The sequence below is a fragment of the Aethalodelphis obliquidens genome, unplaced genomic scaffold, assembly GCF_003676395.1.
Source record: "Aethalodelphis obliquidens isolate GAN/ISIS:26980383/991018 unplaced genomic scaffold, ASM367639v1 scaffold73, whole genome shotgun sequence".
In the NCBI taxonomy this organism is placed as follows: Eukaryota; Metazoa; Chordata; class Mammalia; order Artiodactyla; family Delphinidae; genus Aethalodelphis; species Aethalodelphis obliquidens.
Genome location: NW_020838017.1, coordinates 7237100 through 7264946, shown reverse-complemented (window position 1 = coordinate 7264946; position 27847 = coordinate 7237100). Strand labels below are relative to the sequence as shown.

At 42.6% G+C, this 27847-nt stretch overlaps 1 protein-coding gene across 4 annotated transcripts in view; it reads right to left on the bottom strand.

Moving 5' to 3' along the window:
• Positions 1 to 20801: 20801 nt before the first annotated feature.
• The window catches only part of ARID5B (AT-rich interaction domain 5B), a 189246-nt gene continuing 182200 nt past the window's right edge, over positions 20802 to 27847 (bottom strand). For 3 of the 4 annotated variants that reach the window (XM_027091882.1, XM_027091883.1, XM_027091885.1), the window contains one exon: positions 20802 to 26863. In XM_027091882.1, coding sequence (XP_026947683.1) covers positions 24710 to 26863 — 2154 coding nt within the window. In that variant the 3' untranslated portion in view covers positions 20802 to 24709. The remainder of the gene's footprint in view (positions 26864 to 27847) is intronic. The other variant, XM_027091884.1, reaches the window with a different exon arrangement.

Here is a 27847-nt window from a genome sequence, read left to right as displayed (position 1 = left end):
GAAGAAAATGTATTCTGCTGTTTTTGGATGGAATGTCCTATAAATATCAACTAAGTCTATCTAGTCTAATGTGTCATTTAAAGCTTGTGTTTCCTTATTAATTTTCTGTCTGGATGATCTGTCACTTGGTGTAAGTGGAGTGTTAAGGTCCGCCACTATTACTGTATTACTGTGGATTTCCACTTTTATGTCTGTTAACATTTGCCTTATATATTGAGGTGCTCCTATGTTGGGTGCATGCATATTTACAATTGTTATATCTTCTACTTGGATTCATCCCTGGATCATTAAGTAGTGTCCTTCCTTTTCTCTTGAAACATTCTTTATTTTAAAGTCTATTTTGTCTGATATGAGTATTGCTATTCCAGTTTTCTTTTGACTTCTATTTGCATGAAATATCTTTTTCCATCCCCTCACTTTCTGTCTGTATGTGTCCCTAGGTCTGAAGTGAGTCTCTCGTAGACAGCGTATATATGGGTCTTGTTTTTGTATCCATTCAACCAGTCTGTGTCTTTTGGTTGGAGCATTTAATCCATTTACATTTAAGGTAATTATCAGTATGTATGTTCCTATTACCGTGTTCTTAATTGTTTTGTGTTTGTTTTTGTAGGTCTTTTTTCTTCCCTTCCTTTTTTGTTGTCTTCTCTTGCTATTTGATGTCTGTCTTTAGTAATGTGTATATGTTTGGATTGTTTTTTCCTTTTTGTGTGTGTATCTGTTGTAGATAGATTTGGTTTGCATTTCTCATGAGGTTTTGATAAAGCAGTCTATATATATATATATACAAGGTTGTTTTAAGTTGTGGTCTCTTAATTTCAAATGAAATTCCCTTTTCCTGAATTTGTACTCTCCTCTTCTCATGGTTGTTGGTTTTATATCATATTTGTGTATGGATGATTTCTTGCTTTTACTGTATGTTTGCTTTTACCAGTGAGCTTTCCCATTTATGATTTTCTTGTTTCTAGTAATGGCCTCTTTTTTTTTTCCCCCTGCCTAGAGAAGTTCCTTTAGCATTTGTTGGTTTGGTGGTGCTGAATTCTCTTAGCTTCTGCTTGTCTGTAAAACTTGCGATTTCTTCCTCGAATCTGAAGGAGAGCCTTGCTGGGTAGAATATTTTTGTGTGTTCATTTTTTCCCTTTCATTACTTTAAATATATCATGCCACTCCATTCTGACCTGTAGAGTTTCTGCTGAAAAATCAGCTGATAACCTTAAGGGGATTCCCTTTTATGTTATTTGTTGCTTTTCCCTTGTTGCTTTTAATATTTTTTTTTGTATTTAATTTTTGTTAGTTTGACTAATGTGTGTTTTGGTATGTTCCTCCTTGGATTTATCCTATATGGGACTCTCTGTACTTCCCAGACTTAGGTGACTATTTCCTTTCCCATGTTAGGGAAGTGTTCAACTATAATCTCTTCAAATAATTTCTCAGGCCCTTTCTCTTTTTCTTCTTCTTCTGGGATCCCTATAATTCGAATGTTGGTGTATTTAATGTTGTCACTCAGAGGTCACTGAGACTGTCCTCATTTCTTTTCATTCTTTTTTCTTTATTGTTCTGCAGCAGTGATTTCCACCATTCTGTCTTCCAGGTCACTTATCTTTTCTTCTGCCTCAGTTGATTCTGCTGCTGATTCCTTCTAGTATATTTTTCATTTCAGTTATTGTATTGTTCATCTCTGTTTGTTTGTTCTTTAGTTCTTCTAGGTCTTTGTTAAACATGTCTTGTATCTTCTTGATCCATGCCTTCATTCTTTTTCTGAGATCTTGGATCATCTTTACTAGCATTACTTTGAATTCTTTTTCGGGTAGATTGCCTGTCTTCCTTTCATTTAGTTGTTCCGGTAGGTTTTTATCTTGCTCCTTCACCTGCAATGTATTTCTTTGTTGTCTCATTTTGTCTAACTTAATGTGTTTGTGGTCTCCTTTCTGCAGGCTGCAGGATCATAGTATGTCTTCTGGTGTCTGCCCCCTGGTGGGTGAGGTTGGTCCAGAGGCTTATGCCATTATCCCCTTGATAGGGGGTTTGACTGGTGGTGTGGTCACAAGAGCTTGTCCCGGATATTGAGCAGGGCCTTCCCTTTGCTCTGTGGTTGTCACTGCCCTGTCAGGGATGGGGCCTGCTCCCTGGTTGTTGGGAGTAGAGGCCCCCAGATCTATTTCTTCGCTGTGTTTCAGATCTGCATTGCAAGGTAGGTGGAATTGGAGCACTCCCACTGGGAGAGAAGCCACTGAGTATTCCTGCCTTGTAGCTGTTCACCTGTGAATGTGCTCTGTTGTGTCCCCTTTCACCCATTGTGCAGGCTCACAGTGTATACTGTTGTTGGCACTGCTCTCGGTCCCACCTGAACTGTGGGTACACCAGCAGTTGGCCCTGGTGACTCTCAGGCATTGTTTTCACCAGGCCACCAGTGCAGATCCACTGAGGTCAGTTCCCAGGACTGCAGTCGTTGTGTACCTGGACCCACTGTGGGAGCTGTGGAGGCAGCTCAGACTCTGGCCTGGCCCAACCCCTACGTGTACTTGCCCACAAAGCCCACGGCTGCTAAAGCTAGTCCTGTCCCAGCTGCAGGAGCAGTTGTTGTCCTTCCAGATGTTTCCCAGGCACTGAATTTAGGAAGCCGTCAATGGAGGTGTAACTCCGCAGTTCATGCAGCCGTGAGGAGAGATTTCAGCTCTCCTTCCGTAGTCACACAGCCACTGGGGCTCAGCTGTGGTTTCAGCCCCACCTCTATATGTGGTCCTCCCTCTGGAGTCTTCTCCAGAGGTTGCCGGAGCACATGAGCCCATCAGGCAGGGAGGAGCCAAGGTGGCGACTGGGGCAAGTGGGCCACCCAGGTGGGAGGGCGCTGGGGTAGCAGTTTGAATGCACGAGCCCATCAGGCAGCGATTGGGGTAAGCAGGCCGCCCAGGCCAGGGAGGGGAGGTGGGGGAGAAGGAGGCGATGGCAGGGCCACGTGAGCCGGCCCCAGGAGGAGCCCTCCCTAGTTAGTGCCTGTGGAGGCAGGGGCTGACATGTGATGAGAGAGGCTGCAATGGCGGCCCTGCCCTTTGTGCGTCACTCAACAGTGGTGCTTCGCTTCTGTGGCGATCCAGGTTTCCTCCACAAGAATTCCCGGTTGCGGAGCTCCTCACTCCGTGGGGAGTCCCCACAGCCAGCAGTAGTTCCCTCCCCAGGTCTACTCTTCAAACCCCACATTCCGGCACCCAGACTCCGTGCACACCGGCGGACACCCGTCTCAGGCTGGGGTGTGCAGGGCTGTGGCACGGACTATCTGTGTACATCTCACTCTGTCCTGCCTGCCACAGACCAGTTGCTGCTCTCTCCTCCGAGCACTTGAAGCTCCCCTTCTGTCCCAGCTGATCTCCGCACCAGTGAGGGCATCGCCACATGCGGGAACATCTCTTCACCTTCAGCTCCCCACCAGGGGCGCAGGTCCCATCCTGCTTCCTCTCCTCTTCCTTTTCCCTTCTTCTTTCTTTTGTCCTAACCAGTTACATGGGGACCTTTCTTGTCCTTTTAGGTGTCCGAGGTCCTCTGCTAATGCTCAGCAGGTGCTCGATGAGAATTGTACCATTTATAGATTTATTCTTCATGTGTTTGTGGGGGGAGAGGAGCTCCACGTCCTCCTCCGCCGCCGCCATCTTGAGCACCATTGCCAGGGAAAAATCACTATTGCCATTTTTTTTTTAATTTAATTTAATTTTATGATACGCGGGCCTCCCACTGTTGTGGCCTCTCCCGTTGCGGAGCACAGGCTCCGGACGTGCAGGCTCAGCGGCCATGGCTCACTGGCCTGGCCGCTCCGCGGCATGTGGGATCTTCCCGGACCGGGGCACGAACCCGCGTCCCCTGCATCGGCAGGCGGACTCTCAACCACTGCGCCACCAGGGAAGCCCAGTATTGCCATTTTAACAATATTAATTCTTCCAATCCAAGAACATGGCATATCTTTCCATTTCTTTGAATCCTATTTAACTTCCTTTATTATGTTTTATAGTTCTCTGCGTACAACTTTTTCACCTCCTTGGTGGGGTTTATTTCTAGGGGGTTTTTTTTGGTGCGATTTTAAAAGGTACTGTTTTCTTTTTACATTCCCTTTCTGATATTTCATTGTTAATATAACAAAATGCAACCAATTTCTGAATGTTAGTCTTGTATCCTGCTACTTTGCTGAATTCATTTATTAGATCTAATAGTTTTTGTGTGTAGTCCTTGGAGTTTTCCATATATAGTATCATATCATCTGCATATAATGGCAATTTTACCTCTGCTCTTCCAATTTGGATACCTTTTATTGATATTTCCTTTTCTTGTCTGATTGCTGTGGCTAGGGCTTCCAATACTATGTTGAATAGAACTGGTGAGAGTGGACATCCTTGTCTTGTTCCAGATTTTATTGGGAAGGCTTTCAGCTTTTCACCTTTGAGTATTATATTGGCTGTGGGTTTGTCATAAATGTCTTCTATTATGTTGAGATGTTCCCTCTATACCCACTTTGGTAAGAATTTTTATCATGTACAGATGTTTGGATGGATGGATGGATGTTTTATCATGTATGGATGAGTTTTGTCAAATGCTTTTTCTGCATCTATTGAGATGATCATGTGGTTTTTGTCTTTTCTTTTGTTAATGTGGTGTATTACATTGATTGATTTGCATATGTTGAATCATCTTTGTGAACTTGGGATGAATCCCACTTGGTCGTGGTGTATGATCGTTTTATGTGTTGTTGGATTTGGTTTGCTAATATTTTGTTGAGAATTTTTGCATATATATTCATCAAAGACACTGGCCTGTAATTTTCTTTTTTGGTGTTATCTTTGTCTGGATTTTGTATCAGGGTGATGTTGGCTTTGTAGGATGTCTTAGGGAGTGTTCCCTCCTCTGCAGTCTTTTGAAAGAGTTTGAGAAGAATCTGTGTAAGTTCTTCTTTGTATGTTTGGTTGAATTCACCTGTGAAGCCATCTGGTCCTGGACTATTGTTTGTAGGGAGTTTTTATTACAGATTCTATTTCACTTCTAGTGATTGGTCTGTTCAAATTATCTATTTCTTCTTGATCCAGTGTTGGTGGGCTGTATGTTTCTAGAAAGTTGTCTACTTCTTCTGTGTTGTTACATTTGTTGGCATATAATTGTTCATAGTATTCTTTTTTTTTTTTTTTTTTTTTTTGTATTTCTGCAGTATCAGTTGAGATTTCTCCTTTTTCATTTCTTATCAATATTTTGTTTATTTGGGTTTTCTCTCTTTTCTTCTTGGTAAGCTTAGCCAGAGTTTCGAAAATTTTGTTTACAGTTTCAAAAACCAGCTCTGGGTTTTATTGATTTTTTCTATTGTTTTTTAAATCTCTGTCTTATTTATTTCCTCCCTGATCTTTATTATTTCCTTCCTTCTGCTGACTTTAGGTTTTGTTTGTTTTTTTTCTAATTTTTTTTTTTTTTTTTTTTTTTTTGCGGTTCGCGGGCCTCTCACTGTTGTGGCCTCTCCCGTTGCGCAGCACAGGCTCTGGACACACAGGCTCAGCGGCCATAGCTCATGGGCCCAGCCGCTCTGCAGCATGTGGGATCTTCCCAGACCAGGGCACGAACCCGTGTCCCCTGCATCGGCAGGCGGACTCTCAACCACTGTGCCACCAGGGAAGCCCTCTTTTTCTAATTCTTTTAGGTGGTAGGTTAGGTTGTTTATTTGAGATTTTTCTTGTTATTTTGAGGAAGGCCTGTATCACTATGAACTTCCCTCTAGGAACTGCTTTTGCTGTCTCCCATATATATGGGTTTTTTGTTTTTGTTTAATATTTATTTATTGATTTATTTGGCTGCACTGGGTCTTAGTTGAGGAATGCAGGAACTTCATTGTGACATGCGGGATCTTCAGCTGCAGCATGTGGGATCTAGTTTCCTGACCAGGGATTGAACCTGGGCTCCCTGCATTGGGAACATGGAGTCTTAACCACTGGACCACCAGGGAAGTCCTCCCATATATTTTGTATTTGTGTTTTCATTTTCATTTGTCTCAAAGTATTTTTTAATTTCCTCATTGACCCATTGGTTTTTTAGTAGTATGTTATTTAGTCTCCATGTAATCATTTTTTCCCTCATTTCTTTTCCTGTGGTTGATTTCTGGTTTCATACCATTGTGGTCAGAGAAGATGCTTGAAATAATTTCTATACTCTTAAATTTTTTGAGGTTAATTTTGTGCCCTAGTATGTGCACAGTCAATCATAGAGAATGTTCCATGTGCACTTGAAAAGAATGTATATTCTGTTTTTTTTTTTTTTGGCTGTAATGTCCTGAAAATATGAATTAAGTCTAACTGTTCTGTTGTATCATTTAGGATCTCTTTTGCCTTATTTTCTGCCTAGAAGATCTGCCCATTGATGTGAATGTGGTGTTAAAGTCTCCTACTATTATTGTATTCCCATCAGTTTCTCCCTTTATGTCTGTTAGTATTTGTTTTATGTATCTAGGTGCTCCTGTATTAGGTGCATATATGTTGATGAATGCAAAATCCTCTTCTTGTATTGATCCTTTTGTCATTGTATAGTGTTCTTTTTTATCTTTTTTATAGCCTTTTCTTTAAAATCTATTTTGTCTGAGTATTGCAGCTCCCACTTTCTTGTCATTTCCATCAGCATGAAATATCTTTTCCCATCCCCTCACTTTGAATCTGTGTATGTACTTTGCCCTAAGATGGGTCTCTTTTAGGCAGCATATTGTAGGTTCTTCTTTTTTTATCCAGTCTGCCACTCTGTGTCTTTTGATTGGAGCATTCAGTCCATTGACATTGAAGGTAACATTGATACATGTGTATTTATTGTCATTTTAAACCTTGTTTTCCAGTTGATTCTTTGTTTCTTCCTTTTTCTTTTTCTTTTTGGTTTGATGATTTCCTTTTATTTTATGCTTGTGTTCTCTTCTTTATGGTTTTTGTGAATCTATTGTAAATATGTTTTTGAATTGTGTTGCCCTGTTTTTCAAGTATGTTAACCTCCTCCTATATCTGCCTGCTTTAGACTGGTAGTCATATAGGCTCAAACACGTTCTTAAAAGAAAAAAAAGGAAGAAGGAGAATCTGCATTTTATTACTCTCCTTCCCCACGTTTTACGATTTTGATGTACTTTTTTTTACATCTTCATGTTTATCCTTTTGCTGTTCCTTGTGTTTATCATCACTTTCACAGATAGGGTTTGTTTGTTGGTTTGTTTTTAATCTGTATATGGGCTAATTTAAGTGATTTACTTTCCAATTTGTGATTTCCTCCTTCCTATATCTTTTTGCTTCTTTTCTATTTAGAGAAGACTTTCAGTATTTCTTTTAGGATAGGTTTAGGGTTGTTGTATTCTTTTAGTTTTTGCTTGTCTGAGAAATTCTTTAATTCTCCTATTCTAAATGATAATCTCACTGGGTAGAGTAGTCTAGGTTGCATATTTTTCCTTTTCAAGCCCTAGAATATATTTTGCCATTCCTTTCTGGCCTGCAGTATTTCTGTAGGGAAATCAGCTGATAGCCTTATGGTGGGTCCCTTGTAATGAAGTTTTTGTTTTTCTCTTGCTGCCTTTAGAATCCTCTCTTTATCTTTAACTTTTGCCATTTTTATTATATTGGGTTGGTCAAAAAGTTCATTCTTTTTCTCTGTAAGATGGTTCTAGTAGCACTTAGTTGTCCTTAACTTCAGTCAAAACAATTTTGTTAGATTGTATGTGACAGCTGTCATATCAGTGTGCATTTTAAAAAAGACATCAACATTGGTGAATTTTTGTGTAGCCATTTTAATATTGATGATGGAAGAAAAAAAGCAACATTTTTGGCATATTTTGCTTTATTATTTCAAGAAAGGTAGAAACGCAACTGAAATACAAAAAATTGACTTGTGCAGTGTATGGAGAAGGTGCTGCGACTGATCAAACTTATCAAAAGTGGTTTGTGAAGTTTCATGCTGGAGATTTCTCACTGGACAATGTTCCAGGGTCAGGTAGTCCAGTTGAAGTTGATAGTGATCAAACCAAGACATTAATTGACAACAATCCACGTTATACCACATGGGAGAAAGCCGACATAATCAAAATATCCAAGTCAAGTGCTGAAAATCATTTGCACCAGCTTGGTTATGTTCCTCAATTTGATGTTTGGGTTCTACATAAGTTAAGCGAAAAAAACCTTGTTGGCCGTATTTCCGCATGTGATTCTCTACTTAAACGTAATGAAAACGTTCCATTTTTTTAAAAAATTGTGACAGGTGATGAAAAGTGGATACTGTACAACAATGTGGAACAGAAGAGATGATGGGGCAAGCGGAATGAACCACCACCAACCACACCAAAGGCCAGTTATCATCTAAAGAAGGTGATGTTGTGTATATGGTGGGATTGGAAGGGAGTCCTCTATTATGAGCTCCTTCCAGAAAACCAAACAATTAATTCCAACAAGTACTGCTCCCAGTTAGACCAACTGAAAGCAGCACTGAACTAAAAGTGTCCAGAATTAGTCAACAGAAAATGCATAATCTTCCATCAGGATAACGCAAGACTGCATGTTTCTTTGATGATGAGGCAAAAACTGTTACAGCTTGGCTGGGAAGTTCTGATTCATCTGCCATATTCATCAGACATTGCACCTTTGGATTTCCATTTATTTTGGCCCTTACAAAATTCTCTTAATAGAAAAATTTTAATTCCCTGGAAGACTGTTAAAAGCACTTGGAACAGTTCTTTACTCAAAAAGATAAAAAGTTGTGAGAAGATGGAGTTATGAAGTTGCCTGAAAAGTGGCAGAAGGTAGTGGAACAAAAGGGTGAATACATTGTTCAATAAAGTTCTTGGTGAAAATGAAAAATGTGTCTTTTATTTTTACTTAAAAATTGAAGGCAGTTTTTGGCCAACCCAATAATATGTCTTGATGTAGGTCTGTTTGGGTTCATCTTGTTTGGGACTCTCTGTGCTTCCTGTATCTGGATATCTGTTTCCTTCTTTAGCTTTGGGAAGTTTTCAACCATAATTTCTTCAAAAACATTTTCAATCCCCTTTTCTCTTTCTTCTACAATCTATGCATAATTCCTATTATGCATAGATTGGCACACTTTATATTATCCCATAGGTCTCTTATGTTGCTTTCATTTTTTTTTTTCATTTGGCTTTCTGTCTCCTGTTTTAATTGGGTAATTTCCATTATTCTGTCTTCCAGATCACTTATTTTTTCTTCTGCATTATTCATTCTGCTATACATTGCCTTGAGCTCAGCTTTTGTCTCAGCAAATGAATTTTCTAATTTTTCTTGGCTCCTCCTTATAGTTTCTAGTTCCTTTTCACAGTATTCTGCATTTCTGTCAATAGCCTTTCTTAATTCCTTCAGCAGTGTTATTACCTCCTTTTTGAACTTGGTATCCATTAGACTGAAGAGGACTATTTCACTCTTTGTTCCTTCAGGGGAATTCTCTTGGTCTTTTAACTGGGAATGGTTCCTCTGCTTCATTTTGCATGTATTTCTCTTACTCTGAATTTAGGAGAAACAATTATCTACTGTAGTCTTGGAGTGCTATTTATATGCAGGAGTGTCCCTGCATAGCTTGTGTGAGTTTAATATTGTTTTGGCGTGAGAGCTGGTTTTGGTTTGGATACTTGCTGTCTCTTTCCTCAGCGTGTGCTGGCTGTCATCACCTTGATAGGGGGTGTGCAGGTGCCTGGCCCATGCACACTCCCGGGGAGGTGGGGGCAGTGGTTGGTGCCTGGTTGCAGCACCCTTGGTGGCTGGCCACACAGCTCCCAGGAAGGTGGGGGCAGTGACTAGTGCTCGCTCACAGGATGCTTGGCAGTGGTAGCAGTCCATGCCCACCTCTGGAGTCCAAGATGGCAGCGGTGGCTTGTGCTCATCCCCGGAGCTCGTGTAGGTGGTGCCCTGCCACCTAAGAGCATGTGCAGAGAAAGAAACTCCTATAGTGGGACTGCCTCTTGCCTTGTGTGCCCCCCAACAATGGAGGCTTGCCTCTCTGGCAGGCCCTGGCTTCTTTCTGTACTCCCTTGGTCGTGGCCCACCACACCCTAGCCCCTGAAGACTGTCTCCATGCAGCCAACCACAGTCTTCTCCCCAGGGTCTGTCCTCAAGCCTGAGCCTCAGCACCCAGCCCCCACCTGCCCCAGTGGACAATCATCTCAGGTTGGGGAGTGCTGGGCAGCACTGACCTTCTGTGCAGGTCTCTCTCAGCTTTGCCCTCTGCAAACCAGTTGCTGCCCCCTCCTCCAAGGCTCCAGAGCTCCCCTTTGTCCCAGCTGATCTCCCCGCCAGTGAGGGGATTTCCCAGTGTGCAGAAACCTGTCCTCTTTCACAGCTCCCTCCCAGTGGCACAGGACACATTCTGATTCCTTTCTCTCTTTTTTTCTTTATTTCTTTTGTCCTTCCCAGTTATGTGGAGATTTTCATGACCTTTTGGAAGTCTGAGGTCTTCTGCCAGTGTTCAGTAGATGTTCTGTGAGAATCATTCCACATATAGATGTATTTTTGATGTACTTGTGGGAGAAGGTGAGCTCCATGTCCTATTCCTCTGCCATCTTGATCTGATCCTCTGTAGACTTTATGATCATGGCCATTCTGACCAGTGTGAGGTGATACCTCATTGTACTTTTGATTTGCACTTCTCTAATAATTAGTGATATTGAGCATCTTTTCATGTGGTTTTTAGCCATCTGTATGTCTTTGGAGAAATGTTTGTTTAGATCTTCTGCCCATTTTTTGATTGGGTTGTTTGTTTTATAGAGAGTTGCATAAATTTTTTTTCATAAATTGTTTTTATACTTTGGAGATTAATTGCTTGTCAGTTGCTTCATTTGCAAATATTTTCTCCCATTCTGTGGGTTGTCTTTTCATTTTGTTTATGGTTTCCTTTGCTGTGCAAAAGCTTTTAAGTTTAATTAGGTCCCATTTGTTTATTTTTGTTTTTATTTTCATTACTCTAGGAGGTGGATGAAAAAAACATGTTGCTGTGATTTATGTCAATGAGTGTTCTGCCTGTGTTTTCCTCTAAGAGTTTCATAGTGTCTGGCCTTCCATTTAGGTCTTTAATCCATTTTGAGTTTATTTTTGTGTATGGTGTTAGGAAGTGTTCTAATTTCATTCTTTTACATGTAGCTGTCCAGTTTTCCCAGCACCACTTATTGAAGAGACCGTCTTTTCTCCATTATATATTCTTGCCTCCTTAATCAAAGATAAGGTGACCATATGTGCGTGGGTTTATCTCTGGGCTTTCTATCCTGTTCCATTGATCTATATTTGTTTTTGCACTATACCATACTGTTTTGATTACAGTAGCTTTGTAGTATAGTCTAAAGTCTGGGAGCCTGATTCCTCCATCTCCGTTTTTCTTTCTCAGGATAGCTTTGGCTATTCAGGATCTTTTGCATTTCCATACAAGTTGTGAAATTTTTTGTTCTAGATTTATGAAAAATGCCATTGGTAATTTGATAGGGGTTGCATTAAATCTCTAGATTGCCTTGGGTAGTATAGTCATTTTGACAATATTGATTCTTCCAATCCAAGAACATGGTATATCTTTCCATCTGTCTGTATCATCTTTGGTTTCCTTCATCAGCATCACATACTTTTCAGAGTACAGGTCTTTTGCCTCCTTAGGTAGGTTTATTCCTAGGTATTTGATTCTTTTTGATGCAATGGTAAATGGGATTGTTTCCTTAATTTCTCTTTCTGATCTTTTATTGTTAGTGTATAGAAATGCAACATATTTCTGTGTATTAACTTTGTATCCTGCAACTTTACTGAATTCATCGATGAGCTCTAGTAGTTTTCTGGTAGCATCTTGAGGATTCTCTATGTAGAGTGTCATCTGCACACAGTGACAGTTTTAATTCTTCTTTTCCAATTTGGATTGCTTTTATTTCTTTTTTTTCTCTTATTGCCCTGGCCAGGACTCCCAAAACTATGTTGAATAAAAATGGGGAGAGTGTACATCCTTGTCTTGTTCCTGATCTTAGTGGGAATGCTTTCAGCTTTTCACCATTGAGAATGATGTTAGATGTGGGGCTGTCATATATGGTCTTTATTGTGTTGAGGTAGGTTCCCTCTGTGCCACTATCTGGAGAGTTTTTATCATAAATATGTGTTTAATTTTGTTAAAAGCTCTTTCTCTATCTGTTGAGATGATCGTATGGTTTTTATTATTGAATTTGTTGATGTGGTGTATCACACTGATTGATTTGCAGATATTGAAGAATCCTTGCATCTCTGGGATTAATCCCACTTGATCATGGTGTATGATTCTTTTAATGTATTGTTGGATTTGGTTTGCTAGTATTTTGTTGAGGATTTTTGCATCTATGTTCATCGGTGTTATTGGCCTGCAGTTTTCTTTTTTTTGATATCAGGGTGATGGTGACCTCATAGAATGGGCTTGGGAGTGTTCCTTCCTTGGAACTTTTTTGGAAGAGTTTCAGAAGGATAGGTGTTAGCTCTTCTCTAAATGGTCAATAGAACTTGCCTGTGAAGCCATCTGGTCCTGGGCTTTTGTTTGTTGGAAGTTTTTTAATCACAGTGTCAATTTCTGTACTTGTGATTGGTCTGTTCATATTTCCTATTTCTTCCTGGTTCAGTGTTGGAAGGTTGTATGTTTCTAAGAATTTATTCATTTCTTCTAGCTTGTTCATGTTATTGGCGTATAATTGCTTGTAGTAGTCTCTTATTATCCTTTGTATTTCTGTGGTGTCCATTGTAACTTCTCCTTTTTCATTTCTAATATTATTGATTTGAGTCCTCTCCCTTTTTCTCTTGATGAATCTGGGTAAACTTTTATCAGTTTTGTTTATCTTCTCAGAGAACCAGCTTTTAGTTTCTTTGATCTTTGGTATTGTTTTCTTCATCTCTGTTTCATCTACTTCTGCTCTGATATTTATGATTTCTTTCCTTCCACTAACTTTGGGTTTTGTTTGTGCCTCTTTCTCTAGTTGCTTTAGGTGTAAGATTAGGTTGTTTATTTGAGATTTTTCTTATTTCCTGAGGTAAGGTTGTATTGCTATTAAATTCCCTCTTAGAACAGCTTTTACTGTGTCCCATAGCTTTTTTTTTCGATTTTTTTTTTATGTGGACCATTTTTAAAGTCTTTATTGAATTAGTTACAATATTGCTTCTGTTTTATGTTTTGGTTTTTTGGCTGTGAGGCAAGTGGGATCTTAGCTCCCTGACCAGTGGTCAAACCCACACCCCCTGCACTGGAAGGCAAAGTGTTAACCACTGGACTGCCAGGGAAGTCCCCCATAGTTTTTGGACCATTGTGTTTTCATTGTCATTTGTCTCTAGGTATTTTTAAATTTCTTCTTTGATTCTTCAGTGATCCATTGGTTGTTGGGTAACATATTATTTGGCCTCCAGGTGTATGTATTTTTTACAGTTTGTTTTTTTTTTTCTGTAATTGATTTCTAATCTCATAGCATTGTGGTTGGAAAAGATGCTTGATATGATTTCAGTTTTCTTAAATTTACCAAGACTTTATCTGTGACCCGAGATGTGATCGATCCTGTAGAATATTCCATGTGCACTTGAGAAGAAAGTGTATTCTACTGCTTTCAAATGGAATGTTCTATTAATACCAATTAAATCCATCTGGTCTAATGTGTCATTTAAGGCCTGTGTTTCCTTTATTGATTTTCTGTCTGGATGATCTGTCCATTGATGAAAGTGGAACGTTAAATTCCCCCACTTTTATTGTGTTACTGTCAATTTCTTTTTTTTATGGCTGTTAGCATTTGCCTTATATATTGAAGTGCTCCTATGTTGGATGCATATATTCTTACAATTGTTATATCTTCTTTTTGGATTGATCCTTCGATCATTATGTAGTGTCCTTCTTTGTCTTTTAAACAGACTTTATTTTAAAGTCTATTTTATCTGATATAAGTATTGCTACTCCAGCTTTTTTTTTTTTTTCTCTATTAACATGGAATAACTTTTTCCATCCCCTCACTTTCAGTCTGTATGTGTCCACAGATCTGAAGTGGGCTTCTTGTGAACAGCATATATATGGGTCTTGTTTTTGTATCCATTCAGCCAGTGTATATCTTTTGGTTGGAGCATGTAATCCATTTACATTTAAGGTAATTATTGATATGAATGTTCTTATTGCCATTTTGTTAATTGCTTTGGGTTTGTATTTGAAGGTATTTTTTCTTCCCTTCCTTTTTTGTTTTCTTCTCTTGCCATTTGATGTCTGTCTTCAGTGATGTGTTTGGATTGCTTTTTCTTTTCTGTGTATCTATTGTAGATTTTTCGTTTGTGATTCCCATGAGGTTTTGTTTTGTTCTGTTTTGTTTTGTTATAAATTTATTTTATTTTTGGTTGCATTGGGTCCTCATTGCTGTGCGTGGGCTTTTCTTTTAGTTGCAGTGAGCGGGGGCTACTTTTCATTGCGTTGCATGGGCTTCTCACTGCAGTGGCTTCTCTTGTTGTGGAGCACGGGCTCTAGGCGCATGGGCTTCAGTAGTTGCGACACATGGGCTCAGTAGTTGTGGCTTGCGGGGTCTAGAGCGCAGGCTCAGTAGTTGTGGCACACGGGTTTAGTTGCTCTGCGCCATGTGGGATCTTCCTAGACCAGGGCTCGAACCCATGTCCCCTGCGTTGGCAGGCAGATTCTTAACCACTGTGCCATCAGGGAAGCCCTCCCATGAGGTTTTGATATAGCAGTCTATATATGTACAAGATTGTTTTAAGTTGCTGATCTCTTAATTTCAGTTTCATTGCACTGTCCTGCATTTGTACTCTCCTCACGATTGCTGGTTTTGATATCATATTTGTGTGTGGATGATTTTCTACCTTTACTGTATGTTTGCCTTTACCAGTGAGCTTCCCCATTCGTAATTTTCTTGATTCTAGTTGTGGCCTTTTCTTTTTTACCTAGGGAAGTTCCTTTAAGACTTGTTGTAATGCTGTTTTGGTGATGCTGAATTCTCTTAGTTTTTGCTTGTCTGTAAAACTTTTGATTTCTCCATCGAATCTGAATGAGAGCCTTGCTGGGTAGAGTATTCTTGAGTATAGGTTTTTGCCTTTCATTACTTTAAATATATTGTGCCACTCCCTTCTGGCCTGTAGTTTCTGCTGAAAAATCAGCTGATAACCTTAAGGGGATTCCTTTTTATGTTATTTGTTGTTTTCCCTTGTTGCTTTTAATATGTTTTCTTTGTATTTAATTTTTGCCAGTTTGATTAACATGTGTCTCGGTATGTTCCTCCTTGGATTTACCTTGTATGGGACTCGCTGTACATCTTGGACTTGAGTGATTGTTTCCTTTCTCATGTTAGGGAAGTTTTCAGCTATAATATCTTCAAATATTCTCTCAGGCCCTTTCTCTCTCTCTTCTCCTTCTGGGAACCCTATAATTCGAATGTTGGTGCATTTAACGTCATCCCAGAGGTCTCTGAGACTGTCCTCGTTTCTTTTTATTCTTTTTTTCTTTATTTTGTTCCACAGCAGTGATTTCTACCATTCTTTCAGCTCACTTATCCGTTCTTCTGCCTCAGTTATTCTGCTATTGATTCCTTCTAGTGTATTTTTTCATTCCAGTTATGGTATTTTTCATCTCTGCTCTTTAAGTCTTCTAGCTCTTTGTTAAACATCTTTTATCTTCTTAGTCTGTACCTCCATTCTTTTTCTGCGATCTTGGGTCATCTTTACTATCATTACTCTAAATTATTTTTCAGGTAGATTGCCTATATCCACTTCATTTAGTTTTTCTCGTGGGTTTTTGTCTTATTCCTTCACCTGGAACATATTTCTCTGCCGTCTAATTTTGCCTGACTTTTTGTGTTTGTGGTCTCCTTTCTGCTGGCTGGAGGATCGTAACTCCTCTTGCTTCTGGTATCTGCCCTCTGCTGGGTCAGGTTGGTCCTAAGGCTTGTGTAGACTTCCTGGTAAGTGACATTGGTGCCTGCCCACTGGTGGATGGAGCTGGTCTTGTCCCTCTGGTGGGCAGGGCCATGTCAAGGGTTGTGTTTTTAGGTGGCTGTGAGCTTAACATAGCTTTAGGCACCCTGTTTGTTGATGTGTGGAGCTGTGTTCCTATCCTGCTGTTTTCTTGGCCTGAGGTGTTCCAGCACTGGAGTCTGTATGCTGTTTGGTAGGGCCAAGTCTTGATGCCAAAATGGTAACCTCTGGGAGAGCTCATGCCAATCAGTGTACTCTGGGGCCTCTTCCACCAGTGTCCTTCGCCCACCCCCACATCCCCCCACCCAGTGAGCCACAGCCAACCCCCGCCTCCCTAGGAGGCTCTCCGAGATTTGTAGGTACGCCTATCCCAGGCTCCTGTGGAGTTACTGCTTTGTGCTGGGTCTCAGTGTACGGGAAACCTTGTGTGTGCCGTCCAAGAGTAGAGTCTCTGTTGCCTCCAGTCGTGCGGAGGTCCTGCATTCAAGCCCTGCTAGCCTTCAAAGCCAAATGCTTTGGGGATTCCTCCTCCGGATGCCAGACCCTCAGGCTGGGGATCCTGACATGGGGCTCAGGACTCTCACTCTTGTGGGAAAACCTCTGCAATATGATTATTTTCCAGTCTGTGGGTCACCCACCCAACGGGTATGGGATTTGATTATGTCACGAAAGCACCCCTCCTGCTGTCTTTTTGTGGCTTCTTTGTCTTTGAATGTAAAATATCCTTTTTCATAGTTTCCAGTCTTTTTTATCAATGGTTGTTCAGCAGTTAGTTGTGGTTTTGGTGCTTTTGTGAGAGCTGGTAAGCTTAAGTCCTTCCACTCTGTCCCCTTTTTGCAGTCAAGGGACTGCTTTTAATTTGGACGCTTGCTGCGCCTTTCCTCAGTGTGTACTGGCTATTATTCCCTTGCTATGGGTTGCGCAGGTACAGTGGCCCTTGTGTGCTCCTGGGTCAGCAGGGGTAGTGCTTGGCACCTGGTGGTGGGTCTTGTATGGGTGACTGCTCTCAGCGCCCTCCCTGGACAGCAGGGGCAGGGCCTGGCGCTTGCTCACAGGTTTCGTATGGGTTTCTCTTTACACGCCCTCCCGGGACAGTCGGGGCAGGGCCTGGTGCCTGCTCTCGGGTCTCATAGCAGCAGCCCGTGCCTGCCTCTGGAGCCCACTATGGTGGTGGTGACTTGTACCGCCCCTGGATCTCCTGTAGGTGGTGTCCTGTTGCCTGGGAGCACACACACAGGAAACGAAGATCTTCTGGTGGTTGTGCCACTCTCCTGGTGCAAGCCCCTGAACAGTGGCACCTTGCCTCTCTGGTGAGCCCAGGCTTCTTCCGGGTACACCCTCAGTTGCCACAGTCCAGCCTCTTCAGGCTGTGTCTGTGCACCCAACCCCCGTCTTCTCCCTGGGTCTGACCTCTGAAGCCTGAGCTTCAGCACCCAGCCCCCACCTGCACCGACCGACTAGTGTCTCAGGCTGGGGAGCACAGGGCGGCGGTGCTGTTTTGACTTCTGCAAACCAGTTGCTGCGTTCTCCTCTGAGGCTCTGAAGCAACCCCTCCATCCAGGCTGATCTCCCTGCGGGAGAGGGGACTTCCCAGCATGAGGGAACCTTTCCTCTTTCACAGCTCCCTCGCTGGGGCACAGGTCCTGTCCCGATTCCTTCTTTCTCTTTTCCCTTTTGTTCTGCCCGGTTACGGTGGAGGTTTTCTTGTCCTTTCGGAAGTCTGAAGTCCTTCTCCTACCTGCCAGCGTTTAGTAGGTGTTCTGTGTGAATCGTTCCAGTTGTAGATGTTTGTTTTTTGTTTTATTTTGTTTTGTTTTGCGGTACGCGGGCCTTTTACTGTTGTGGCCTCTCCCGTTGCGGAGCACAGGCTCCGGACGCGCAGGCTCAGTGGCCATGGCTCACGGGCCCAGCCGCTCCGTGGCATGTGGGATCCTCCCGGACCGGTGCACGAACCCGTGTCTCCTGCATCGGCAGGCGGACTTTCAACCACTGCGCCACCAGGGAAGCCCTGTAGATATATTTTTAATGTTTCTGTGGGAGAAGGCGACCTCCATGTCCTACTGCTCCGCCATCTTGATCCCCTCTGTAATCACAGTTTCATTACTTGTGATTGGTCTGTTTATATTTTCTCTTTCTTCCTGGTTCAATCCTGGAATGTTGTACCTTTCTAAGAATATGTCCATTTCTTCTAGGTTGTCCATTTTATTGGCATATGGCCTCCCAATGGTTTGTTCATTAGTAAGTATTTAGATGTTTATGATGTGTACATCCTGAGTGAAAAATAGTGTTAAATCTGTAGTTACCCCCTAATGGATTAATGAAGTTTTGCCCAGAAGAGATACAGTGTTGCCTGCTTTAGTGTCTACGTTAAAATTCATTTGCAGATTTTGTCCCATCTGTACTTGTGTCTGTACGTATGTGCTCACTGGCCAATTTCACATTCTAGGGCTGTGCTGTTGAATATAGTACCCATTAGCCACATGTGGCTATTTAAATTTAAGTGAATAAAAATTAAATAGAATTACAGAATCAGTTCCTCCATCATACTAGGCGTGTTTCAAGAGCTAAGTAGCCACTTTGACTAGTAGCCACGGTATTGGAAAACTCTGAATTGTAAGACATTTCCACCATTCTAGGAAGTACCATTGGACGGGTCTGTTCTAGAGAGAGTTTCAACAATATTAAAGCAGTAGTGGTTCTTGTATGGATGCCTCAGGGAGCAGATCACCTTGTCCTTACTAGGTTGGCTGAACGCCTGTGGTTAGAGCTAGCATGATTAAAACAGTTTGTTCTTTTAAGCAGGTTAAACAAATGCTTTGCAATGTTGTTTATCCCAGGAGGTATCCTGGAGATTCCAAAATTCAGGAATTCTCTGTTAGTGGACCCAAATTAGTGTCATTTACTCTACTGTCAAGGTCAACCCTGAAGGCTATGCTTTTTCTTTTACATTATTCCTGGCCAGAGGTCACCCCACGCCCACCTCCTCCACTTACCTACTTGTTGATGTAAATGATCACCCATTTCCTGGTCACTATCAGCCCTCAAACATTTGTCAACTTTGGCCACTTTCCTAGAATAAATCATTGGGCAGTTTTATTGCTTTTGCACCATGAGTGACATCTTTAGCAAAAGCATTAGCCAGCCAGGCCTGGGAAAAATGGATAACTTATCGTGATGCTTCCTGTTGTGTACGATTCAAGTATCAGATCTATAAATGCTGAATGTGTCGTAGAGGGAAGAACATTCTTTTGATGTACTCGTAACAATTCACGTGATACGGTGAAATACACATGAATCAGCATGAGGGCAAGGAGACCACGGGGCTAGGTGTTCTTTCTGTGTTTGGTGTGTTTGGATTAACAAAGGGATGAGAGTCGGGGGGAGAGGGGGAGAGCTCTAACATGTTGCTGTGACTCCTGCTGGCCTGAGAGGGGCGGGCAGGTCCTTCAGGGAGTCAACCATGATAAGAAAAAGGGTCTTAGGTCTTTTATCAAAACATACTGATATTTGTGGCTTTCTTCCCCCAGAGTTGTGGTGACATGCTGGTTAGCAGTTTACTCTCACCTGTCTATTCAAAGTCCACCCTGACAGATAAACTAAGACACTCAGCAGAGTCTGTCCACCCTCTCCCCTGCCCCAGTCTCTGGGACCCATTAAGAAGGGAGCACACAGGGTGCTACTTTGTGAATGCCTCACTTCAACTAATATTAAGCTGAGCAAAACCAGGAGGAAGCTTGGAGGCAGTGGACCAAGGGGATGAAAGACCAGAAATCTTTGTCCATGATCACCAGACATCAGAATGTGCTGTTTTCCTAGCTTTTCAATCCTGAATATACATCAGTTGTTCCATTTAACCCATCACTAAGTCTGTTCATCCTTCCTTCCAAGTACTTCTGAGTATCCACTCCTCCATTCCACCACCGCAACTGAAATGACCACCATCTTTGCATTAGATTGCTCTCAATGTGCCTTCACACAGCAGCCAGAGGGTGATATTGAAAAAGACAAATTTGAACATATCACCTCCCCACTTAAACCTCTTCTTGCTTAGGATAAAGACCAAATGCTCAACCTGGTCTCTTAGGACCTATCTGGCTGACCCCTGCTATGCTCTGAACCTCAACTCAACCTCATTCCCTGGACCTTATTAATGATGCTTCTGTCACATAGGCTTTATTCGATTCCTGTAATAAGTTAAACTTGTTCCTGCCTCCCGGCCTTTGCATATGTGTTAGCTTGTGCTTGGATAACTCTTCTCCCAATTCCTTCTCACCTGGTCAACTCACACTCATCCTTCACGTTACAGGTTTAGTCACCACCTCCTCTTCATGTATCACTTTTTCTCCCCTGGAACTAGGTCAGGTTGAACTTTTGTTATTTATGTGGGTGACTATTTGATTAACTCTCTTTCCCATAAGATTTATAAACTCCAGAGACAGTATTTTTTATCTTTTACTCACCATTGTAATCCCAGCTCCTAACACTATGCCTGGCAGTTGAGACATGAAAAAATCTTTGTGGACCAAATAAGCAAATAGGTAAATGGTGACTTCTGTTACCTGCCAGGAGAGGAGCATGGTATACTAAGGAAGTTGTAGACTTAAGAGCCCTGGGTTCAAATCCTAACTCTGCCAACTTGTTAGCCAGGTGATCTTGGGCAAGTTGATTTACCTAAGCTTCAGTCTTCTCATCAGTAAAATGGGCATAACCACATTTACATGGGGCTGTGAAGAGTAATGCCCAATGGGCACCCAGTAGGTTCTCAACAAACATACACATCATCATCATCATTGTTATCGTTAGTATCCTATTTGGGGACAATGGGGTAGAAAGTACTCTGGTGAGGTCACAGGGCTCCTCAGGAGGAAGTGACAGATGACACCCAAAAGGAAACAGATAGTAACATTTTTTATTAAATATTACAGTGGATCAAAAAGTACAAAATATCTCTTGCCTGCTATGTGATTGGGAAACTATTGGCACGTAATACAGTATCAAAAGCAGTAATAAGTACAATTTGGAAAACATACAAAATTGAGTGTTTATAGTTGGCTCAGCATTCTTCTGGTAGTGTTTAAACTAATGCAAAGGTTACTCAATAACCTCTCCATTGGGAAACTATATAGTATCACTGGGCCATGTTGCTATATACAAATAATCACCTTACAGAAGAGCATAGAGGTTACAGAGCTGGAGTCACCAAAAGTATACAATATTTACAACACAGGAAGGTTTAAAAAAGTATAAACAGCCAAGAGATTATGCTGCTATTCTTCAGACATATTTCAACCATGAGGAGACAAGCAGAATATCAAATACATCAACAGCCAACACTGGAATTTAAGTGCTCAAGATACTCATTGCAATGGTGTGGGTCTCACCAGGGCAGACTTGTTCCCATTTTTCTTTAAAATTGGGACAAGAGTAAAACTAGACCAGATGGGACTTGGCTGACCACGACCAAATGTGACTTGTGGGACAACAAGTGAAGAGAAATAAATGGTTCTCTTTGAAGGCACACTACATAAAATATTTTTGTGGGATCACCTCGAAATTTCCATCAGACACACCAACACAGTGAAATACAGTACTTGAGAATTCATGCACCAGGTCAGAAAGTTGTAAAGTCAATGCTGAGTTTTAACAAACCCTTCTGTATATGCCCTGATAAACAAGTGAACTTAAGAGCTTCTAGCTAGTAAATAAATAAGTCAGTCCTGTGGCAAAGATTACAAGTTCCAATCACTTACTAGAATACTTAATTCTGAAACTTGGTTGGGCTGGGTTTTGTGGGGTTTTTTTTTTTCCTTTAATGTTGAGTTGCCAAAAGTTAAGCCAGAAGTTTTTCAGAAATATTATTTAGAATCTCCAAATCTCCAGTAAATCACGGACTTAGTGCATTTTGAATTGCAACATTTCTTGGAAGCCACACTTCGTAAATAGATTTATGACTCCACTGCCAATTAGATTCCACAGTTTCCTTTACAGAACTACCAATAACAATGGTTTGATTGCACAAAGAAAGGCTTGTGCAATTCCATTCAATAATAAGGCCCCTTGAACTCAAACAATGCAAACAAAGCCCTATTTAAGACTTTTTAAAATGTAGTTCTCAGCCAATGAAGAATTCAATGGTCTTTTTGAAGGATTTCCAAGATCTCTGTTCGGAGTTTTAAAACAACACACTGCTTCTGTTGGGAATGTATACCCCCATTTCTCTTTATTTGTCCTGCTGTTTTGCCAAGGGTATGAGCTTCCTCAGACAGAAACAGTGAATCTCCTCCTCGGAAGAGATGAGAAAAACAAAAGCTGGACTATGTTAACATTGTTTGAAAATGGTGTGATCGAATTCCAACATGATGAAACCAGACTGAAATCATTGCAGTGGGGAAAACAAATGCCCCATATTCAAAATGGATAGGTGAGCTCCACCAGGGACAGATGCCCCCATTTTCTTTGAGAAACGAGCTCAGAGAAACCATGTAGGATCTAGCCCATGTCAGCTGCAGAAACACCGGCGTTTCCTCCTTCTTCCATGTCCTCTGATTCTGTGACTTATTCAGTCTAGTGCAGCTTCCTTCTGTGTGTCCTGGCCAGCATTCTGCCAGCTGGAATTGAGATTTGTTTCCGCCCTCTATCTTGTGCAATAGCAGGATAATCTGCATTCACACATTTATAATCTAAATTCTACTAGTCTATCTATGGTTCTATTAAATATATATATATATATATATTATTCCACAGGAAGGTAAATAATTAATTGAAGCAAATGGAACTCTTAACACTAGATCTCTACATTCTCTTGTTTCCACCTTTGGATATTAAGTATGCTACACTGAATATTTGGCTTCGTATCATAGAGACATTTCAGTACAAATGCATGGCGTGCATGGCCTGGCTGAAGAGCCACGGTTTCATTGTTTACCAGTTTTGATCATTTTGCAGTCAGGTTACCTATTTAGAAGTTGAAAATGGTTATCCATTTTCATAGAATTAAATATCTCACAGGTAAAAGACTTGGTTAACTATGGTCCTAATGTCTACCGGTAGTGGTGGGGGCAGGGGAGGGTTGACTGGGGAGTTCATCAAAGCAGTCTTATCAGCAGGGATGGGACCTGGAAGGAAAATCCACTCTCTGTGTCGATCGACTTTTAACACACTTAGAAAATGCATCCACCTTGATGTTACATCTCGGCAGCAAACGAATGAAGTGGCAAGAATGACAGTATACATTCTCTGCATCTTTCGACTGCTTGAACAGCTTGACCATTTCTTCCCAACAGTAAAAGAAATTGTTAAGTGGGCCGTCTTGCCAGGTGGTTAAAAACATGACACAAATCACCCTATGTGTGTGCATACACACAGAAGTCATGCCCCATAAACCCAAAGAGGATGGCTTTCTTTTGAACTGGGTAATCAGTTTGCCGGCCACCTCCAAAGATGTGGCCTGTGAGGTTCTTCCTGGGAATAGCGAGAAACCAACTCGATGAAGGCAATGTGACTACCCGTTACTCGAAAGACCACGGCCCTGGGCAGGTATCTGGTGCCTGGGCCTCCCGCTGTGCACTTTCTCCTGGATAGTCAAGCTCTATCTTCTTCCCAACCCCCCTTCCCAGACTGTTTAAAGGGATCAGTGCCAACACGAATGTAAATCATTTTGGCTTCTATTCTAATTTCTGAAATTCCTAAAATATGTGTGCAGCCCACAGATATGTCCTCTAGACTCTGCTGTTATTCAGCAGCTCGCTGACAGTGAGGTTTTTGTTTTTATGATTCCTCTGGTATGTAGGACAGTTTCACAGCCTAGATAAGGTAAGTACAATGCTCGATATTTTCACATAACCCAACACTTCAAAGCAAAGCATTTGGCCGGGTAAGCAGTGTATAAGCTCTTTCAACTATGCCATTTATGAGGAAAAAAATCCTTAAGTTGCAGATTTGCAAAGGAACGTTCTTTGCACCATTGTGTGCTCAACTGTTTCTTTGATCATTTGTTCCACTAGAATCAGTTGCTTCAATTTGTAAACAATAACATTACCACCCAAAGCTGCTCAAAATGATAAGATGTGGAAAAATTACAAACACACATCAACAACTAAGGACAGTCAGCCTTTAAAACAACAAAACAAAATAAAACAGAAACAAGACCTGCAAACAAAAGCGATACTGTTTAATTAAAAAAAAAAAAAAGGGACAAGAAGGAACTGGGAGAAAATAGGACTACCTGTATATAAATTAGGTGAGCAAACAGTGATACGGGTAGTTTTAAGAAGCAAATATATACAGTCAGTTTAACAGTGTTTACTTCTCTGGATTGTTTAATAGTGTCAAAATGAAAGATCTATTGAAGTTTCACTATACATTGCATTGATTGAACCTTGGAGAGTTTTATGAAGAGAGGGGCATCCCTTGGCATATTTGCCAGTCTTCCTTGCCCCTTCCTCTGAAATATCTGCCCTTTTTTGCCCAGATTGTTTCCTGACCATCAGAACTCAGACGGGGTCCTCTAAGTTCTTCCTGGATACACATGAATCCCCTTCACAAGATCCCCGTGCAAAGTGGACCATCTGAGGTGCGAGGGCATCTGTGTTGGCAGGGGCTCAAGACTGACCAGCCAGGGCTAGAGTCATCCCGGAAATATCAGGTATGTTCACCTCCCCTCTGGGCCCCTTTTGGCCGGGACTGATCTCACCCCGGATTAGAAGAATACTGACTTCTAATTCTACAAGCCGTCACCCCGAGGCTAAGGAGTGAAGCTCTGTTATCCACGCCATTTGGGATGCTGGGCAGAGCCAGGCTTACAGTTTTGTACTGGGGTGTACGGACGACAGCTGAGAAGATGGGAAGGCGGCTTGAGGATTTAGAGCAGCTAAAGGGTAAATGCTGTTGTGCAAAAGGTCCCCGTACGAACTTCCTACAGGTGTGGCTGCAGCCAAGTGTCTGTACAGCTGCTGAGAATTTGTTGGCGACGTAAAAATTCCTCTTTGCATCACAAGTGAGTGGAAAGCCAGGGGCTGCATGAGCGGGGAAAGCACAGTCTGGTTTTTCAAGTACTGCAGAGAATGAGAATACCCAGCCGGGAGCCTGGAGTTGAGGCCCGAGTTACACAGGCTTCCAGAATACAAACCTGGGAAGATGGGGGAGGAGAGGGGCAGCTTGTGGCCTTCCGAGGCGCCCCCGGCATGCCCACCGTGCGTGGCCTTGCTGCCTTCGCTCTCCTGCTCTGAGGCCTTCTCCTTCCCAGAGACCTCCTTGGAGGGGTCCAGAGGAGACACGGCCCGGGCCTTTTTCCCGGCGATCACAAGGTCCAAATCCTCCAGGCTGCGCTTTATGGGACGCGCCGCACCAATGTTCTGGGGGCTCATTTTCCGGTGCAGGATGGGGTGGACCATGCCTTCCATCTTCCTGAAATTCTCCAGTCTCACGGGGTGAGGCTTTCCCGATCTGGAAAGCGATTCAGGGTATTTTTTAGGGGCCGACATGGTCATGGGCGATACCCGACAGGCCTTGGGGTGACAGTCTCGACTCTGGCTGTTTATGACCTGGAACTGGGAGGCGCCCTTGCTCTCCTGAGGCCCGGGCGCCGCGTGGGCCAGGCCCAGGGCCTTGCCTGTGGGTTTGTGGGGGTTCTTGGGGAGGCTCAGGTCGGTTGGCTGCTCGTCTGTGAGGGCTTCCGCCGCAGCCGACTTTTTGTCTTGCAGATGTAGAGACGCCAGGTAATTCACGTGGAGCTTCTCTTGGTGCTTGTGGGAGGGAAAAGCACTGTTTTCCGACTCCCCGTACATGTCCCTGCAAGGGTACTTGCATGTCTGTTCGTTATGCAGGTGGCGCTCAGTGTGCCTGTAGAGGCTGTGGAGATGAGGCGACGAGTAGAACTCGGCCAGGCAGCTGGGCATGTGGGAGTGGGGAGGAGCCCTCCTCTCCAGCAGCTTCTCCTTGCCGTCCTGAGCATCTTGCTTGAGGGCATAGGAGTCGGCAAGGGGGCTAAGGTGATGCTTGGAGAAGCCGCAGCGGTGGGGCTCCGATCGACCCAGCTTGTCGTGCTTCCAAATGTCATTGATGCCCTTTCTCTCCTCTGAGGGCTTGCTTCTGAAACTCTGGACGTGCTGAATCACCGACGGCCGGCTGACTGCCACGTGGTCAGTGCTTTGGCCGTGGTGGGCCTGGGACAAACCCGAACAGCGGTCGTCCCTCACAATCAGTTTCTTTCTGCTGATCAAAGGGGGTGGGGAGCCATAGGGGTAGCTGCTGGAGAGGCCGGCCCCGCTCACTTGGGACAAAAGTTTTTTCTTGGCCAGCGGGGACATGATGCCTGGGTTGCCCCTTGAGTAGAGCAGGGGCGTGTAATTAAGTCCATGGTTCTCATTCATGGGCCCAGTCAAGTCTTTGTCTTTGAACATGTCAAATGACTGGACCACAAGGACCTTCGGGGTCTGCTTGAGTGCACTGTGGATGTCGTCACTGCCCAGCTGGTCCACCTTCACGGTGCAGTTGGCGATGTAATCCGCCATTGCGGGGAGTTTGTCATCCTCCATTTCACTCTGGTTTGCCAGTGGTGGCTGCGTGGTGGGGAAGCCGGGGAAGGACGCTTCTTGGAGTTCATTTTCAGGGCTCTCTGTAAAACAGCAGGGCTTGGGTTCTTGTTTTGAGTCCAGGAGAGCCCGGGGAGAGCTGCGCGACTGTTTGCCAGCCCCGGGGATCGGGGCTGGATCCCTTTCGGGGGCCAGAGGGGCACTCGCGAGCGGAGGGGCAGGCCCCTCCTCTCCTGCCTCCTCGTTGCTGGTACCTTGATCTGTGTCGTCGTCCTTTTCTGGGTCTGCTCGGGACACCAGGGGCCTTGCTGCAAAATCCTGGTACCCTTCCACTTTTTTCTTTGTGTCTGCTACTGGGAGAGGCTCAGCGATGCTTTTCTGGTGTAAAGTCTCTTGTTCCTTCTCTTGCTCTGACGAAACCTGATAAAATATTGCAAAAGATAGTCAGAAGGAAGCCAAATGCGTTGACACTTTATGCTATGAAATAAAATATTACACACAGCCGTTTTTTGAAAACAGCCTTTTCAGTCAGCTCATGGAGTCTCTGTAAAGCTTTATTACTCCCCAATCATGGCTCTAAACAAAGAAATATAAATTACAGAAACATTAGGGGAAATATGCATATTCACTCCAGTCCCTTATGAGATACCTATCAAAATAGCAAAGTATTATGTACTGCCGGTATACAGTCATATCACTCCTTGATTCTAATATATAGTTTAATTCTGAGGTTGTTTTCTTGTCAAATCAGTCAATTATCCAAATGGGTTTTAAATTACATGTTGCAGTTTATGACACTTTGGAGAAAGATTTTTTTAGAATCTCTCTTTCAAAAATCCAACCCCGTCTCAACAACAAACTTACTAAAACCCCTTATTTTTTCTTCGAGAGCAAATCCCGTCCTAACGTGTTCAGTATGATGCGTTACATTAGCGATGCTTAAGTGTTAATAATTTCTACCCAGTGCCATATGACATGCAGATAAAGCTAAAATATTGAAAAATTATGCAGATGCTGTGTCAGCCTGTCTACCTGAGGGGCAGAAGGACTCCAGGTCCTTCTAGGCTGCAGCAAACTACATTTCCATTAAAGCTGAAAATGAAATTGTCAAAATTCAAGCAGTGAGTGCCACAACACATACAGCTTTTCTGTTCACTGAAATAAGCTGTAGTCGATGAGATGGATGGTCTTTATGTGTCCCCACTGACAGAAGTTGTGGGCACAGTTCGACTCATTCATTGCATGACGTAGCTGTGCAGACTTTGGCCTTAGAAGGTCATCTTAACTTTCCATCTGTGACCCAGGGGGACTGGCAAGTTCTTTCAAAACTTCTGTCATTCTGCCCTGATGTGTCTTGGTGGAGAACAGTCACAAAACGGTGATATTGAGATGGTCTTCCCCCAC